The sequence below is a fragment of the Passer domesticus genome, chromosome 1 (assembly GCF_036417665.1).
Source record: "Passer domesticus isolate bPasDom1 chromosome 1, bPasDom1.hap1, whole genome shotgun sequence".
Taxonomy (NCBI): domain Eukaryota; kingdom Metazoa; phylum Chordata; class Aves; order Passeriformes; family Passeridae; genus Passer; species Passer domesticus.
The window spans coordinates 103,448,304-103,467,294 of record NC_087474.1 but is presented as its reverse complement, the minus strand read 5'-3'; the positions used below and the strand labels follow the sequence as shown (position 1 = coordinate 103,467,294).

Here is an 18,991-nt window from a genome sequence, read left to right as displayed (position 1 = left end):
TAGCAGCAGATGCTTGTGGAAGTGATTATGCACTGGATCATACACATATCCTTCTGGCTGCCAACATCACTTAGGCACATTTTGCAGTGCAGGAAAAATCCCCTCCAGTTTACAGGAGAAGGAGCTCAGAGTACACTGCAGAAGGCACCAAGAATTGTGGTGTTTAAAGGAGCTCAGCTCACTGCTGCTCTGGAGCCCAAGCCTGCAGGATCAAAACTTTACCCACAGGATTATGGACTGTAGCCTTTCAGGGATTTCAGCATTTTGCCATACTTTAATTTATAGACATAATAACACTTCTAGTGAGAAAAACACTCCTCTCTTTTTGGCTGACACTATTGCTAATTAGGGCAGTTTTATGCATTTATGTAAATAGTAGTTCTAAAAGCTTTTTACAAGTGATTTTATTCTGTCTAGCCTTTAGGCTGCAGATGTCATTATACAGCTCCACAGTCTATTTGACAGATTCTTAGACACACACAACAAATGGCTTTGGTCATGGCTGCACTATATCCCCTCTGCTACTGCACTTCTTTATTTTAAAGAACTACAATGGAAATGCTGGGATTTTTTTTTCAATCAATTCATTGACATTCTCTGAGTTTTCAGTATGGAGTCTCTTATCTCTTTGGTTATGAGTTCAGTTGTCCTGGATTTTCATTCTTCCAAGCATCTCATTCTTTCCCTCACTATGTGTTGCTGTCTTTTTTTGCTACTGAAAGCCCAGCAGCTTTTCTCCTGATTTCACTGAGGATCCAGGAAAGTGGCAGCAACTCAGGCTCCTGCAGAGTGGCTCTGCTTATTGTGTGGACTCACTACAGGTGGCCCAGACAGAGGGACTTCATTTTTCATTTGTACTAGGCTTCAGAGGACATCTGCCAAAACCGCTAATCTGGTTGTTCGCATTCATTGATACAGGTTCTGGGTTTGTTTTATAGTTGTCTGCCCAGATGCATAGACTGGCATGACAACTACAAGGCTCCCATGTTACAGCTAAAAACTCATTAAAAGATGAAATTTATCACCTTCCTGGCTGTTATACATGACAATATGATCTGCTGAAAGACAGGCAACCTGGTACATGGCTTCTTGAATTTTTTTTGTTTGGGTTGGGGTTTTTTTGTTTTGTTTGGTTTGGGGTTTTTTTGTTTTATTTTTTGAGGAGTTTGTTTTGTTTTGTTTTGTTTTTATCTACACCAAAATAAATAGGCTAGCTTGGATCTACATTGTATAACAAAGGGGAAAAAATATCAGTGAGGAGAGTGAGGAGTCTCTAACCTCTTGAGTACATGATCCCATTTTTCACCTTTAGGTAATGTGTTGTTCAGCTAATGTTTCTAATAAAAAAAATCAAACCCTTCTGTCTCTTCTCTCCCAGTCCCAAATATCTGTTGTTATCTCTAGTGGTGCCTCTAGCAATGCTTCTGAATGCTCTGAGTGAAGGGGGAGTCTGGGAAGTCCCATTAGGGAGCAATAGTATCTGTAAAAACAACTCTGGCTACAGCAATGACCTGCTTTTCTGGACTAGTCACCATTGAGCCAACCTAGAACACAAGGGGGACCACATAAACCCTTTGGAGCAAGGAGTTCTGCTCTGTTTTGTATCATCCTAGTGCAGGAATATTCTTTGCAGATGTGTTTTGCAGAGCATAAAATGCCAGTTGGAGAAAATCAGGAGATCTGTGAAAATCTTGATCACTGGGTTGAATTTATCTTTTCTAAAGATTTTCTAAAGATGAAGCAGACCTCCAACTGGACTCACCTCTTGTAAAATGAAGGGACAGACAATGTATTTGGATTATTGCAGAGCTGAAGCATATGCTGCTAACTGAGATGCAAAGAACGAATAAACAATGACTTAATGCCATTCCTGTTTCACAGGGAGCCATAAATATGGGGTGGAAGTTGCTGACTAAGGCACTAATTCAGCAAGTGGTAGAAATTAATCAGGAGATAATGCCACTTTTATAGGGCAAAAAGGATATGGGAACAGACTAACAGAGCAAAGGGATGGGGCTGAGATCAATTGAATGGGAACAGACCTCTTGGACTAAAGTGGCTGTTGCCAGTGCAACCAAATGCTATTAGTGAGCCTGTGTAAGTCATCTTTTATATGGAAGGGATGAGCAGTGGGAAGAATCTTACACAATTTTTGCAAAGCTATGGTGCACTAACTGCCAAAGGGGGGGGCAGTGCTGCCAGGGCAGCATGAGAGTGGCTTTGTCAGAAAGGAGCACCAGCCCTGGGTCTTCCTGTCAAACACCTGTATAGATTTTTCAATCAAAAAAACCAATATTTTCACCAAAAATGTGGTTATAAAATCATACAGGCTCAAATTACAGCAGTTTGCACTTGTCTACTTAAGGTAAATGGCAACTAAACCAGTACCTTAGGTTTTTCTTTCTGCCCCAGGGACATAAAGGCACAACTACTGTTTTATTCCTGTTTTGGTCATTGCTACCTGTGCTAATTAAATTACAATATGTCATTTGCTGCACTGGTGGTGCTTTCTCTCCTGTTTCCCTGGATTTAGTGACATTACAAAGCACATGGGGGGCTGTGAAGAATCAAGCCCTGTGTTCACAGAGCCTGTCAGATTCTCCTTGTCTCCTTGAAGGTGTGCACCAAAGCCTGCCTGGAGCTGGCTGCATCAGTGATATGCAATCTCACAGCCCAGCCAAGGACAAATAACCCAATTGTGTCGATCTTGAGAGATTTCTGAGGTTTCTCTGTATGCTGAAAAGAAGTGAAACCTAATGTCCTGGGAAAGTGTGGTGTGGGGGAAGGAGGTCCCTGCCAGGTGGAGGTGGCTGCAGCCAGGCCCTGAAGGGTTTGGAGAAATCTGTCAAAGGCAGCTTCCCTTCCTATATCCTGCCAAGGAAAAAGGATCTTCTGAGCAGAGTCACATTCCCCCAGCATTTGGCTGCCACCAGTTTTCATTTCACTATGTTTTTTCCATCTGTTTTGAAAGTGGAACATCCCACCCAACAGCAATTTATCCTGTCTGAAATGCAAATCTGGAAATGGGAAGGGGATCTCCCATGGGGGGAGCATGACTGCAAAGCACCGAGGGTCTGAGCGATGCCTGCTTTTCCCTGAAGGTACCCTCTGAGCTTGGGATGGAGCAAAGAATGGGACCAGGGAAACAGGAGCATCTTCAGGTTCCCCATTAGCATTTGAGACATATATTGAGTCCCTCCTGACCTAGCAAGGATCAGGAAGGGGGGATTTGTTGTGAGAGAGCACAAAAATTGATTTGTGTCACGAAAGCACAAAAGCAAACTGGTGGTTACATAGTCACATGTCTTGAAGGTAGAAGTTACCTCAAGGTAGCATCACCAACTTAACTTCATGTACATAATTCCTTACAGGCACTCACTCTTGCCTGTAGTTAAAAACCACAATTTTTGAAGTCTGAAGGTTTCCCAGATGATTTGTGTCATATCTTCACTGTTCCATTCTATCAGAAAACCTGTAGAAAATATCTTACCTGTTTTCTTCCATGCTACAGTTTAAGCTCATTGCTGGTCATATCCACCAAGGAAATCTGGACAGGGAAGTTCTCTCCTATTCTTTTTTTATCAACCTCTTTCTGTTTTTGAAGAAAGTTATCATCTTTGTCTTCAGCCTCTTCTTCCCCAGACTAAATGTCACTTTATTGAATCTTGCATCATAAATCATGTTTCTACAAAGGCTGACGTATTTTTTACTTTTTTTCCCCTTAATCTATCTTGTCTTGTCTTCTCTCTAACTGATACTTTACCTATCCCTGTTCCTTTGCCACAATCTGAATCTGTTCTTTATCATTTTCTCCATATATTTCATGACTTTGTAACAGGGCTAGTTCTGGAATTCGTGTTTCTTCTTATTCTGCTTTTCCTTCCTGATTTTGCAAAGAATGATCTTAAAGTATTGAAACATTCTTTGCCTGCCTGGTTAAAGGAGAAGCATGAGACTGAGAGCAACTTTACCAGTCAGGAGCTCCTAAGTTGAGCTCGACCTCAGCAGCAGCTTGTCCAGCCCCAGGCAAGGCATCTGACCTTCTTCTTGCTATGAGTTTCTTGAAGGCTTGCATGATTTTTAAAAATATGATAGCTTATTGCAAGAAATCTATATCAAAACACCCTAGCACCAGTCTGAAAATTTGAGCTAGGTTTTAAGGGTTCAAGGTCTCGTCAACAGCCCCCATTTTCTGGTCATTGGCAGTCTTTAGCTTTACTTTAAAGAAGCACTCCAGAAATGGAAAGTTTAATTAGCACTCGCAGGCTTCACAGCTGTCATAAGGCTGAGGAACATAAAGATGGAGCAGATTAAGTGTTGTTACATGTCTCACATCCACAAACCAGTATTGCTGGTCTTAAAATTGATTCCTCCAACTGAGGGCTGCCATAGGCTGCTGGGATTCCTGTTTGTGGGGGTTGTAATGTCCCCATGCCAAAACCAGATGATGGGGACATTGCCTAGTATTGAGCCTATGCACTTGTAGTGTCTCCTAAACCTATTTTAATTTCTCCAGCTACAGCTTTACACATTTGAAAGGCAAAGTCAATGTTTTTAAGTTAATCTAGAGATCTTTATTTACGTAACTGATTGCAAGATAATGAATTTGTACCAAAAAAAATTTCCTTTTGTTCATTAAAAAAATACCGTGGAAGAAAACTCTGCATCTGGATATTGTTCTGTGCAAAGGACAGATGGCTGGCATTCCTGGGCAATTCTGCTCTCTGGCAAAGGAGTGCTTCTTATCAAATGCTCTGATGTACGAGTGCCTGAGGGCTTGTTCACATGGGAAAATCCAGTAGCATTATTCATACCTCTTCACTGCAGGATATGAGTACCCACATGGGAGCTCAGCAGGGGTATAATTATTTTGCTCTAGAAAAGTCCAAAGTACCTTTATATAATTTTTCCCCAAAAGAGTTAGAGATGGCACAGGTAATGCAATGATCCTGAGAAAATGCATTTGGGGACATCAGAAAAGATTGCTTTGTACAAAAGCAACTCCTTCCTTGTGTGACAGCACATTTCCCTGTTTGAGATCTCCCCCTTCTCTTTTTTTCCACACAAAATGCTCTGTATCTACTGTAAAAACCCACCTCATTTGACAGAGGAATGAAAACAAACACCATACATGTACTTATTCACACCCACCCACCCATTCTTTTAATTATTGATCAAGTTTTGCTGCACTTACACTTTTCTTCTGTAAATGCATCCTCTGAGCACCACGCTCAGACAGATGCTATCTGAGCAGCGACTGCAGCTCAGAAGGATGTGCTGTATGCTGATGGACAGGGGTAGTGCTTCCTCAGGAGAATAAGCAAGAACAGAATCCAAGTAATGTAAAGCAATGTAACACTTGACAGGATATTAACAGGACGTGCTGCACCTGCAGCTATGAACTTCATTTGCATAGCAGAAAAGCAATCTCTGTGCTGTAAAAGCAGGGGGTTAGGAGGGCTGGCAGAGATAATGGGATGTGGCCTTTGCAGCTCTGCCTTTTGTGTCTACTCTGGCCCTTGCAGCTCTCGCTGAGTGACCCGCAGCAGGTGGTACAGCTCCGAGAGGGATTTCAGAGTCCTCTGGTGCCCGGCGGCACCCGTGTGCCCCGGCTGGGCACACTCCTGCACGGCTTTCTGCAGCTGCAGCTGCAGGGGCAGGGAAACCAGCGGTCCTCTGAGATTCGGGGAGAACCAGCGACGGAATATTTTGTCACAAATTACCTGGGGAAAGGAAAAAGAACAGATCATTGTGTTTCAGGAGCTACGACTAATGCCCGACTGCTTCCCTAGGACTGTAGCAAAATGTCATCTGAATCCAAAGTGCCATTCAAAGAAGGAGGTATAGGAAAGGAGCATCCATAAAGGTTATACTCTAGCTAAGGGATGGCCCTTCTCAGGCTGCTCCTGCACTTCACACATCTTATGAGTGACTGGGGTTGTTTAGTCTAGGAAAGAAGATGCTGAGGGAGGACCTTATAGCTCTCTATATGTACCCGAAAGGAGGTTGTAGCCAGGTGAGGATCAGCCTCTGCCCCCAAGTGACAAGCAATGCAAGGGTAAATGACCTCAAGCTGTGCCAGCGGAGGTTTAGATGGATATTGGGAAAAGTTTCTTTATCAAAATGGTTGTCAAGCACTGGAACAAGCTGCCCAGAAAATTAGATTAGTCACTATCCCTGGATCATTTAAAGGACGTGTAGATGTGGCACTAGAGTGTGATCTGTTGGTGGACTTGGCAGAGTTGGGTTAATGGTTGGACTTGATGATCTTAAAGGTCTTTACCAACCTAAACAATTCTGTGACTCTGCATAACAAGTGGTGAGGATGAGGGGGTGGTAGAAGCATGCAAAAGGCCAACATGTTATCCCCCCAGCTCTTCTGTTTCACCAGTGCCTCCCACCAACACAAGGTGGGTGAGCTGTAAGACACCTCATCCCAAAGCCAAGAGCCCCATGGACACCTCTTTCCAGCACATCCACACACTGCATCTGTAGAGTGGAGAATCACAACCACTGCTTACACTTGGACAGCTTCAACTTCACAGAATCATAGAATCACTAAGGTTGGAAAAGACTTCTAAGATCACTGAGTCCAAGTGTCAATGCAGCACTGCCAAGTCTATCACTAAATCATGTCCCAAGTGCCACATCTACAAGTTTTTTGAACATGTACAGGGACAGTGGTTTTACCATTTCCCTGGGTAGCCTGTTCAAATGCTTGACCACTCTTTCAGGAATTTTTCTTCCTATTCAACCTAAACTCTCCCTGGTGCAACTTGGTGTCATTTTGTCTTGTTCTACTGCTTGTTACTTGGGAGAAGATGCCAACACCTGCCTCACTGCAACCTCCTTTCAGGTTGTCATAAAGAGCAATAAGATGTCCCTAAGCCTCCTTTTCTCCAGCCTAAACATCTCCAGCTTCCTCAGCCACTCCTTACAAATCTTGTGAGCCAGACCCTTCATCACTCCGTTGCCCTTCTCTGGACATTCTCCAGCACCTCAATGTCTTTGTTGAAGTGAGGGGCCCAGAAATGACCACAGGATTTGAAGTGCAACTCGAGAATGTGACTTTACCCTGAGCGGAGGCAGAAGTCCTGATCCCCTGCCCCTGTTTACTCTGCTCTCCTGTCTGTACCACTGGACTAACACCTACAGAAAATTGTGGCAAATAAACACCATATAGAGAGAATATAAACATCTGTTTGTATGCCCTAAGACAAGAGTTCTGAACAGGAAACTAACATGGACATGTTTAAAAACCTGACTGCCTTCATCTCACAGTCTCCTTGTACATATCGTGCATTTTATAGTCAGTGTGATTTTAAAAGGAATGGATGCATAAAACAGCTGTGTCTACTCACTTGCAAGTTGTTATTGGCTCTCTGTGCTCCACATTTTCTGATTTTCAGATTGCATTTTGAAAAGCAATCAAAGAAATTACAATCTTCATCTCCTGTGCACTTCTGTTCCAGGATGTCCCTCATTTTGGGTTCAAAAAAGGCCATATCCACATCAATGGCCACCACCTGTGAATAAAAACAGCCCATCAGATCTGGCACGGCACAGCCTCTGGGACAGGGCTGAGCAGGAATTCTTTGCTGCTGGCTTTGGGAAATGCTGTGCTGAGAGCATCTGCTGGTGGGGAACTGGGATCACAGGGGCTTTATTTCACTTAACTGAGCCACACTAACCTAATGAGCACCACTTTTTAAACAAAAACAGCCAATGCTTATGACGCCAGGAATGGAAAAATTATTTGTGAACAACATGCATCCCTGGGGTCAATTGGATTGATTCACCTTAAAGTGGACCTGTCCAATCTGAAGATGGATTTACTTGCTGGTGCAGCATATGCAGATGGCACCTCAACCTCCCAATTACATGATGGTGCACAATTACCCATGGGCCAGACAGTATCATTTAGAACTCAGCATTCAGGCTAAACCCCTGACTTTGCCACTGTGGAGAGGAGCAGTGGGATGTGCAAGGATAGCTGCACCTCGTACAGCTCCTGCAAACCCATCCTTGCGTTCTGTGGGTTTGAGTCTGTTCAGCTGTAGGAGAAGATCCCTGACTTTGCTGAAAGCTGGGTCTGGCCTTGTCCAGTCTTCTTTGCTATGGTTTCACACAAATATTGTGCACAGTTATTTTTTCTTATAGTCCAGAAATTTGTCCTGTAACAGAGTCCAGCCAGAAGCTGGTCACAGCAGAAAAAAACCTGAGTGAAAGGGGTCAGCCACTTTCCTCTCCCTGGCACGAGGCCCTCAGAGCAGTGTTTGCAGAACTGCTGCCCGTGCTGGGGGTCAGACCTCTCTGCAAGCCAAGGGCTGTGGGCTCAGTTTCTGCCAGTGCCACTCCACCCCTGAATGCTTCACTTAAAGAAATCATAGTAATAAAGAGGGAAAGAAATCCAATACAGGGATGGCAGCTGCCTGATGTGAGCCAAGCTGTGGGTAACCACAGGGAAGGAAGCCTGTGTCCATCATCATGGATGTGCAGCCAGCAAATGTTCACAGCTGCATTTCACACTTGACAGTCAGGATCAGGGATGTTCTCTCTCAGCATCTGACACACATTTTAGTAGAGGAAAATGTCTGGGACCTGGGCAAAGCAGAGTTACTTGGGCTCAAATTGTAGTTTTATTTTTCCAATTCGACCTCCCAAGTAACAGGAGAAGATGAACTGTGTGACTGGAACAGCAACTGGATCAACCCCAGGAACTAAAGATGTCTGGTTTGGTAGAAGGCCAAATAAACCTTCCACAGGCAAAATAAAGAACATATTCTAATCTTCATTTAGTTCTACTCCTTTTTCCATAGGGAAAAATCTTACTGAGATGAGACATATCTTAAAAATATAAGTATTTTTAAGCATTTTGGAGAGGTCTATAATGATGATGTAGCCTAAGGAATTTTACATGTTTGGACAGGCAATTTTTTTTAAAATTTTTTTTTTGCTGTTCAGTTCTTTGGAGAAGAGATAGCGAGAGTAGTGTGGGGTTTCCCCAGTCCCAGCATCACTGTTCCATGTTCCACCTCCCAGCTGGGGTCTTTGCCAGCACATTTGACAATCTTATCCATTGCTCCACTATAAAAAACAGCCCTGGTTCCCAAATACATGGCTGCCAAAGGGTTCAGTGGCTTCACTGAAATTCTTTTACAGAAATGTGTGGGCATCCAGCTAGACCCTGTGAAGACACATCTGGCTGACACTCTGCCTGTAAACAGCCATGTTTTGGTGGGCATTGCTATGATCATAGCTGATGAAAAAAGTACCTAAAGAAATACAGGAAGGGCCAAATTTGGCTCGTTACCTATTTAAAATCATGTTTAACATGCTGTAATCTTTCCAGTTTTCTTTGAAGTATTGGTAAAAGAGGAAGCTCTCCCAGAGCACTGTGCATTCACCCAATCCTCCTTCTAACTCTATACCTTATGTGGCTCCATGGCAGCTTAAATTTCTCCTGGGTGAGCTATGAGACAGCTCCTCTCTGTGCTGCAGGAGAGCACAAGGAGGCTGGAGGCTTATCCCCACCACATGAAAATAATCTTCAAAGTAAAACTATTGCATTCCAGGCACATTTCTTTGGGCATTAGAAGTCTCATTACTCAAATGAGGAATAGTGGTACAATTGTGGGGGTTTTTATTATCCTACACAAGAAAAGAGCAAGTGAAAAAATAGCTGAAAACAAACATAAGAGACAAAAAAGAGGCTGCATTGCTGTGTTCCCATTCTGGAACTGGTTGGTCACTGGAAGATCCTGGCAAAGCAAGCCTCACCAAAAGGACTCTTAAGAGAAGACACATCCTGTATTCATCCCTTTCCCTAAATGGAATCTGTTTTCCTGTAAGTGGGTTGTGAAACAGATGCTCTGGCTTGTGCTCAGCCACAGGGAGCCACAGCCCTGAGTAACTGAGGAAGATGGGCAAAGCCTGCCTTGAGGAATTCCTGCTTTGCCTAAACAGTGGTACAGCTTGCTTTAGTTTCTTGTAGCTCCTCACCCATTCCCTGCTCAGCTGCTGTATTGCACCTGAATAAACAACGGGAGGGGAGGGAAGGGTGAAGGGAAAACACTCTAATTGCTCTTAATGGCTGTATGTTTAGGTAGAGTTTCTCTAGTGCTCTGAAGATACAAGTGTTACATTAACACTCAGTGAGTACTAAAAATAGTCTTAAAGTCCCTGAAAATGCTTTATATTCACTCAGAGTGCAGAAACTCCACTGATGACTTTGCAAATTCAAACACTCCCTGCACGGTACTCTCAATCTCTAGACAAAATTCCAACCAAAACCAGAGGAATTTCTGTCCACAGAACGAATGTGAGCTGCACTACTACTAAGAAAATATACGTAGCTATCAGGTCCGAGTTACAGCTGCACCATGAGAAGTCAAAGAGTGACAATAGTAGGGAGTTTCATATTGCTGTCCTTGCATAGCTTCCAGACCAGCTACACTGACCCCTAAAGCACAAATATATGTGTTTTGATGTGGGGAGTTCATGTGTCAGACCATGAATTCAGCCTTAGCTTTCAAATTCGTACAGTTTTTTCATTGCAGCATCACTACCAGAAATATGACTCAAATTACAGCTTCATTTAGAGCTTTTGAAATCCCCTTGCCTCCAGGAGGCATCCCTCACCACATCCAAGGGACCTTGCACCGGTGTCTTTGAAGAAGTGAAACAAAACAGGAGTGAGAAGTTTTCAAAATAAGCAGCAGGATTTGTTGCTCCAAAAATGTGGCTGTACACATTACAAAGAGGAAAAGCTTCAGAGAATCTCCCTTGTTGCTTGTAAATTCATTGGCTTTGCAAAAACAGCCAAAAGCCGTACAAGGAGTGAAGTGTCATTTTTACACAGTCACCTTCAGACTAGAATTTGACCTCAAACTCCTGGAGCACCACCCCAAAGGCCTAACTTACCGTGAGATCGTGCCTGATTGCGAAGTTTTCTGGTTTGATGTCGCACAGGTGAAGGCGGTGAGAGAAATCATTATCAAAATGCTGCACCATGTCCAGAAAGCTGAGCGCAATGTCAATGATGGCTCTCACCCTGCTTCTGTGTCCAGTAAGGGAGGGGCCGATCACGTTTTCCAAGGGAAAAAGAGTTTTGTGCCAGGCATGTCCAGCTGTGAGATACTCCACAGCATAAAAGTGTCCACAAGAGCCAATAATTCGTAGCACATGTTTGCTGAAGTCCTGCAGCAAACTGAAGTAGATATATTCTTCCTGCTGGAGCAAGGACCACATGCTGGCCACCTGTGCTTTCCAACGTGGTCCCTTCTTCCTTGTCCACAGGGGCCCCATGGTATTGTTAGACAGTTCCAGCCCCAGGGCATTTTTGACCTCCAGAGCTACCATAAGCAGAAGCTCTGTTTCAGGGATATCCTGTGTTTCCACCTCCTCTAGCATACTGAGATGCTGGTAGCTTGAAAAGCTTTCTTTTTTGGATTTCAGTATGATGGGCTGGCCTCTCCAATCAGCCTGAATGACCTTCTTACCTCTGTCATAGTAAAGGCAGTGTTTGTACACCAGCTTCTGTGCCACACACAGGTCTTCACAGAGGTCCCCAGTCAGGGCTCCGCTGCTGTAGTCGAGGCACTGGAGTGAAAGAGCAGAATATTCATAGCAGAACCACACCCCTACGGACCATGCAGAAGAAAGACAAATAATGAGCCACAGACCTAAGCTCACGAGGATTGCAGCAGTCATGGAACTGCAAACACACACCTACAACTATTGGGTCATTCAATGGTTTTTCAGAAGTCTCTAGAGATCTATTACTAGGGAAGTTTTGCTTCAAAACAGGGATTATGGGGATGGTAAAGGGTAGGCTTTTCAGGGGCAAGGAAAGGGACTGGATGACCTGTTAATCAGAAACTTTTTACACATATGAGTTCAGTGAGACAAACTTTAAACACTTTGGCTGTGTTGTGTGTGATTATGGCTCTAATGCTTTAAGGCACAGAGTAATACAGGTCTTCTCTGGAAGGTTCAGGGCAGCATGAGTTAGACATCCCCAGTAAAGCTAAAGGAAAATCCATGTGTAGCTGGATTTCTGGGACATTCCACAGCTCTGCATGTTTCAGCCTTGCACTCAACATACCCTGAAGGAAGCTGTGATAACCTGCTCCTGTATCCCCAGGAAACATAGAAGTTGCATTCAATGAGCTTTGGACCAAGAATTTTTGAGTATGTAAATGCTGCAGAACACAATGACTCTCCAGGTTTTTTATGTAGTTTTCAGAAGTGACATTTTTATATTAATTGCTTCAAAACTTAATCTTTTATTCACTGGAAAGAAATCAGTCTTTGGAAACAAGGGAACTTGTTTGATAGTTTAGTGGTCAATGCAAAATAGTGCAAGAACTGCAAGGATTCCCTCACCAGTTCTCTCAAGCCAGAATAATTTCCATAAAATCATTTCCAAAAGTGGAGGCAGTTGATGTATTCCTATGGTCATTCAGAAGTGCAGCTGTAGGGACTGCTTTGGGTCGCTCAGGAGAGGGGATGATCAGAGGTCTCTGGTGAAAGGGGAATAGAGGGGGTGGTGTAGAAAGCCAAACATCTGTGAGGCAGCTTGACAGTGTCATCCACCTCCATTGCTTTCTGGCATTTGAATCTTCATTTAAACAAACTGCAGGTCCCCCCTGCACGTGCAGAGCTTGCAGTGGCCGCCGGAGCCCCACCTCATTTGTGACTGGCTGTTACACGAGGACGTGATCACAGCAGTCAAGTAATGTATTTTACTGGGACAGTCCCTGAGGTGTGTGCATCAGAGGAACAGGTTTTGATGCCAAGCAACATTTAGAGTCCAGCCTTAAACAGCACACCGGGGAATGGGTGGAGGATTAAGTCCAAACTCTAAGAATGGTGATCAGCTGACAGAAACAGCTCACTGAGGGAAGTTCAGAGAGACATAAAATTCATTTATACTCTGACGTTCTCACAGCCCAAGTGGGAACAATTAGCGCCAACAAGGTGAGTCAGGTAGGCAAATTCTTGCATGAGTGTCTGGACACTGAGTCCATGCATGGACACACACATCTGCATCCTCATCCACATCAGAATGACTAAAGAGACCCACTCAGACTTCTGAAACTCACTCAGACTCAGATCTGCAGACTACAGAGCATGTAGATCAATGTTCTTGCTTTTGAAAATTTACTCCTACGAATGTAACACAGTTTTACTCTACCTTTTAAAGTAGGAAACGTAGTTTTCTCAACAAAAGTAGATTGGCAGTTCTTACCATCTGGAGCTCTAACCAATTTTAGAAAGAAAATTACAAACAGAAGGAATTTTTTGGGGTTTCTTTGGATTGTAAGTATAAGCACATTTAAAATTCTATTGACAGACCACAATCTAATTCTCTTCTTGTACAGTAAGAGAAGATAGGACTTAAGTCATGTAATTAGGTTCACATGGGTGGACACTTGCCCCTGTGGACAATTTTACTGCGGTCCATTCTTAGAGGGCTCACTTGCATGGACTTAAAGAACCATAACCTGTAGCCAAATATGTCAAAGGCACAGCTCATTTTTCTGTGTTGACATCACGTCATTCTTAATGGCATTAGTGAAAAAAAGTAGTTGTGGAAAAAGCAGACTCAGATTTCATAGGCAGAGGAGACAGAACATTTTTGAACTGGTTGTTATTTAGGACTTCTGCTGTTTTTTCAGTTGACGCTATAAATATTTGATTATTAACCTAGAATCTGACAAACAGCGTTGGAATCATATTCTTCTTAACAATGAACTTGTGCAGTGTTTTGCAAACTGGGATCTGTGAAAGAGGACTTGACCAAAGAGCTCATGGTCTCACAGTGATGAAACAGAGATCAGCCTTCCAGAAGTGCATTCTCAGCTGGTCACAAAGACAAGCAAGGCTTTCAAAAAGACTTCCTCAAGGAAGCAATCAAGAAGATTGAACCGTTTCCTATCACCCTTTTAGGCACAGTTTGCACCGGTAGTGCATCTTGTAGCAATAATTTGACCCTTACATCCATTCTAAACACACAGTTTTACAGGACAGTCTTCCATCACATTGGCATGGCTTGTATTGTGCTCCCCAGTGTACTAACTTGCATTTTATAGTACTAAAACACAAATTTGGTGGACTGAAAGCATTTAACCAGGTAATACAGATTACCCTGCCATGACACAATGGATGATTTATTATTTACCAACACAGGAAGCTTTCCACTAACTTCAGACTTCACTATACAAGATTGTCCATCATCCTGCTGATAAAAGGAAGAATCAATTCCCCAAAGAAATATTTCAGAAATGGTCCTCCAACCTAACTGCCATCCCTGTCTTAATGACTGAAGTTTGAGATCGGTTGATGAGACAGTTTTAAATCGACCTAGTGATTGACCTTCGAAAGCCACAAATTCTTCTTTCAGTGCCAGATACTTAAAACTAAAATATGAAAGTGCTACTAAGCCAAAAGCTTTATAAAGAAGCAGCTGTACTACACAAAAAATGCACACACAAGAGCATGGTTCGGACTCACTCATATGTATCTTATTAAAATTGGCTACATAATTTTTACTGTCTTCAGTGGACTTATCAAGATAAGTTTTAAAAGCTGGGGTTAAATTAATGTAAAAGCTTAAATGAATGTAAGCCCTGCTCAGGATTTAAATAAATTTAAATAACTCACTGTACCACTATCAGTGCCTTGAAACTGATGTTTTGCCTTGTTAGCTACTATTTCTATGTAAATGCAATGCACAGCCAGGTTTGGAAAGCATCAAAATTAATTGATTTCTCCAGAGGGAACAGAAATTGATTGCTATGACTTAGTGTGTTCAGTGTAAATGAAGATGAGACTGGCATTAGGAAAGAGCAAAGGGGGTTTTTTGAGAGCTAAAGTTGGTCCCTGCAAATTGCCCAGTGCTATTTTACCCTTCTCAGTGCAGTACACATCTGCACAGATGTATGTCTTACTCAGAATAAGGAAATAAAACCTTCAGAAATGCCACTTGCAAGGGCATTTGCACCCACTTCCTTAAAATAACTCATCTCCTACTGAGAGATGACTAGTAAAATAGTTTTTCTTAAAAGCTGATTTTTGCCCAATAGAAGGTGTGAGACTCAAGCTATCAGGTTATTTGTTCACAGATCAGTTGCACTTTCTGTAACTGTGAAACTCATGCTATGTTCAGAAGATGTAGAAGAACTTATTTTGGGGCGGATGAAGACAAGTTCATTTTCTAATTATTCCACTAGAAGGACAAGCCCTTTCTAAGGTCATCTGGGAAAAGTGTTGCTTACAAACCTTAACGATACTACTGATGATTCATCTACTCACAGACAAGCACAGCAATCTCAGCTACTCTTCCTCTGGGAGGAGGGTCTGAACCTGAGCTGTCTCAGTGATAGAGACAACTTTCCAAGCTTGCGACTGAAATATGATCCCTGGGCTTTTGAAGCCTTGCCTGACGCTTTCCAAACCGAAGAACAGCAACAAGTCTCTGTCCATCAGTTTATTGGTGACTACGATGGCAAGGACCTGGACCTCCCTGAGCTCGGCAGCTCCGTGCACCTCCGTATCTCAGTGTTCTTCCCGAGCACGTAAGGATGAGGCAGGAATCATTCCTTCAGCTGCAAACCTGAGCTCAGCCCTACTTCCATGTGGCTCCTGAGGTACTGAAACTGGAGCTCACTGCCATCAAAAACACGCTGTCAGGACTGCTGCCTACACTTGCTTTTCCTTTATTATACAGAATTAAGCAAAATCTATGATCAGCTTTTGCTTCCTTGAAGTGATAGATTGTTTAATTCCCACTAGGAGGAATCATCCCACCTAACCAATGGCACTACAGATACCCTGATTAAGAAACAAAATTGAACTAAAAGCATTAACCCACGCTGCTCCTCTTCTCAAAGCGTTTCCTACACAATCCTAAATAATTTCATTATTATTTTTAAGGGAAATTTTAATGAATATTCTCAAATCCTTTATTGAATTTTAACCACACCTTACACAACGGTCCCCGCCAGACCATGAAGGAAGCGATCCAAGCTGCCTGGCACTTCTGAAAGACGACTTTTGTACGAGCAGCTTTTCGGCTAAAAACAAACCAAAACCCCCAACACCCGGAGGAAGGCTTTCCTCCTCTTCGGAGCGCTCGGCTTAGGCAGCCCACCTGCATCCCACGCCCGGGATCCGGCCCGCCGCCTGTACCTGACCTCGCCCCGGGGAGGGAGGCAGGGAGGTAGGGAAGCAGGTAGGGAGGGAGGGAGGGAAGGAGGTAGGGAGGCAGGGAGGGAGGGAGGCAGGGAAGCAGGTAGGGAGGCAGGGAGGGAGGGAAGCAGGTAGGGAGGCAGCCGCCCGCCCGTGCGCACCGGGGGCGATGCGGCACCTCCGGCGGCCGGAGCCGGGCAGGGCGCCCCGAGAGCAGCCCCGACGGACCGCCCGCGCCTCGTCCTGCCGGGCAGCCCCCGGGAGATGCCCCGCTTCCCGCCGGGGCACGTACCAGCCTGGCCAGGATCCGGCGGCTTTTCTCGTCCGTGCAGCTCTCGGAGAAGACGCTCCTGTGGAGGAGGAACAGCGCAGCGCTCACCACCACCCAGCAGGCAGCCCAGAGGAGGAGCAGCAGCAGGGCGCATCGCCGCCAGATTTTGAGCCGCAGCCGCTTCAAGCCCGGGATGCCCCTCATCGCCGCGCCGGGGCTGGGCTGGGCTGGGGCGGCCGCTTCAGCCGCGGCGGCCCCGAGCGAGCGGCGGCGGGGCCGGGGAGCCGCGCTCGCCCCCCGCACGCCCGTCCCACTCCGCGCCCGCCGGGCTGCCCCGGCCCCGGCCCGCGCCCGCCCCCTCCCCGGGCCGGGGCTGCCCCGGCGGAGCCCGGAGCGCCCCTTTTGAATTTGAGCCACGTAGTTCCGCCGGCTTTTGTCTGCGCTCCCCTGTGCCAAGCGGCCCCTGCAGCCACTTGGCGGCTGCTGCCCGCGCCCCCCGCCTCTCCTCTGCGAGTTTCTCACCCGAGAATAAAAGGAGTTGGAAGGGTGATGAATGCTGCTCTGGGAACCCTTTGCCATCCAGGCGGCTGCTCGGTACTTTGAAAGAGGCAGCCTGGAGACGGACAGGTCCCTCTGGTGAAAGCTTCGTGTCCCGACACATGGGAAAAGGAATAAAAAGTTGTCATTTATTCTGGAGTAACTTCTGAGTTTTATCCTCCCGGAGCCAATGGAGGAAGAGAGAGGAGCGGCTCAGACGCCCTTTCAGTGGCGCAGTCCCCAGCGCCCCCATGGGGTTCGCCCCTTGGCTCCCCATCCCCAGTGGCGGGGTGCAGCCTGGCCCCTGCCCGGCACCCCGTGTCCTGCCTCCCTCGGCGGCCGCTGGGGATACGTTGCCCAAACAGGCAGTGTGTCCTGGGTCCCAGGATGCTGGGGTCCATAGATTGCCTCCCTGCCCTCTCGTTGTGTCCCTGTAGCTGTGTGCATGTTATGGTGTGGTCAGCTCCACCGTATTTGACATCGTTAACCTTTCTGAGAGGTCAGAGACTCAGATGTTTGTTCCCGTGCAGCAAGGAAGATCCTGGCATCCTTTCCTTACTCCAGGTGCAGATGTTCACCGTCTCTGTTCAGAGAGCTCAGTTCAGTGATATATGTTCTTAGCATCATGCCTAACTTAATAAGAAATGCTTCCTTGACAAGTCATTAGAAAGAAAGATGTCTCTATTGATATGATCGAATTTTATCTCTCAGAACAGCAAGGGAAGAACACAGGTGCAGCCTTATCCACACCTTTTACACGATCAGTGCAGTCCTCCTCTCCCTAGTAGAGCAGGGCTTGAAATGGAGCTTCTAAGTAGATGGCAGACTGTGGCAGAAAAGAAAAAGAAAGATAAAAATATTGCTGGATATATTCCAGCTTTCCTTTCTAGAGACTGTCAGTGGGGAGGGAGATGCAAGAAGAATAAAATTACTTTCATCTCCAAAGTCTCAGAAGCAGAATCATTATCATTAGCCACATCTTCTGTCAGTGTGTTTTGCTTGATTTCTCCACCATCTCGTTTCTTCACCTGCTGAGGCTGCCTTTTCAAATTTTCTTTTTCTTTCCCCTGATCCTTTTACTGAGGGGCTTACTTTTGAGGCACTGGTGATACAGTCTGATTCTTGGGACTGTGGCAAGCAGCAAAGACCAGGGATGCAGCTAAGAACTAAAAGATTTTAATCCTGTTTCTCAGTCTGATAGAAAATGCTTTCAGAAGCTGTCTCTGACCAGCTTGGGGTGTTGTTTGGAAATTTCTAGGACAATAAGTTTTGATTAGCCATTCCTCTGTAGGAGTACCAGCTAGGCTTGAACACAGCCAGCCTTCATCAGTGACTGCTGCTACCTAGGAGATAAAATTGCAGATCTGCCATACTGATGTCTGGAACAATCCCAAGATATGTCCCACATGGAAGAGGGATGCAGGTGGGGGGGGAAAGTCAAGCATGTGTCCCTACTGCTTGGTCCTAAGCTGTCTGGGTAATAGTTTAGACGCTACCAAACCCACATTCCTTTTAAAGTGTGGATCTTGACTTCTCTATGTGTCAGCAATCCCCAAAGGAGATTATGCACTTTTATTAAATGTCTGTGAAATTCTGTATACGTGTCAATGGTATTTCAACAAGAGCTCTGAAAACAAATCTCATTACACCTGACTTTAGTCAGGAACAAAATACGGAGATTTCTGACCAGGTTAGGTGTCATAGCTGACCTTCTCTAACTGCTGGTGAAAAAAAAAGGATGTTCCTTCCTCCTCCAGTGCCACCTCCCTGTTTTCCTCTTTGTCTCACCTGCCTAGTCCAGTCCCTTTCCCCAGTGAAAGATACTCCTTGCTGCCCAGGGAGCTTTCTCCACTTGCTAACAGGGCAAAGAAATGTAAAGCTGTTTCTTGCCGAGATTATTTTGAGAGGTCAGCAAGCCCTGAGGATAAGTCCAGGCTGGTTCAGGGATGCACACTGCAAGGCTGGGCACTCTGGGGTGCTGGAGGCAGA

The 18,991-nt window shown here is 45.0% G+C and overlaps 1 protein-coding gene across 1 annotated transcript; it reads right to left on the bottom strand.

Annotated features, from left to right (window-relative positions):
• Positions 1 to 1,165: 1,165 nt before the first annotated feature.
• On the bottom strand, positions 1,166 to 18,722 carry DIPK1C (divergent protein kinase domain 1C). The gene is made up of 4 exons (XM_064432044.1): positions 16,487 to 18,722; positions 10,924 to 11,601; positions 7,362 to 7,526; positions 1,166 to 5,723 (listed from the first exon to the last, which is right to left on the bottom strand). The coding sequence occupies exons 1-4, from the start codon at positions 17,042 to 17,044 to the stop codon at positions 5,508 to 5,510; spliced, it is 1,617 nt and encodes a 538-aa protein (XP_064288114.1). The 5' UTR covers positions 17,045 to 18,722; the 3' UTR covers positions 1,166 to 5,507.
• Positions 18,723 to 18,991: the final 269 nt, after the last annotated feature.

Coding starts and splice junctions, on each gene's coding strand:
- DIPK1C (XM_064432044.1), bottom strand. CDS start 17,044: ATGGCAAAGGGTTCCCAGAGCAGCATTCATCACCCTTCCAACTCCTTT. Junction 11,602..16,486: donor GCCGGATCCTGGCCAGGCTG/GTACGTGCCCCG, acceptor CTTTCACTCCAG/TGCCTCGACTACAGCAGCGG. Junction 7,527..10,923: donor CAATCAGGCACGATCTCACG/GTAAGTTAGGCC, acceptor TTTTATTCACAG/GTGGTGGCCATTGATGTGGA.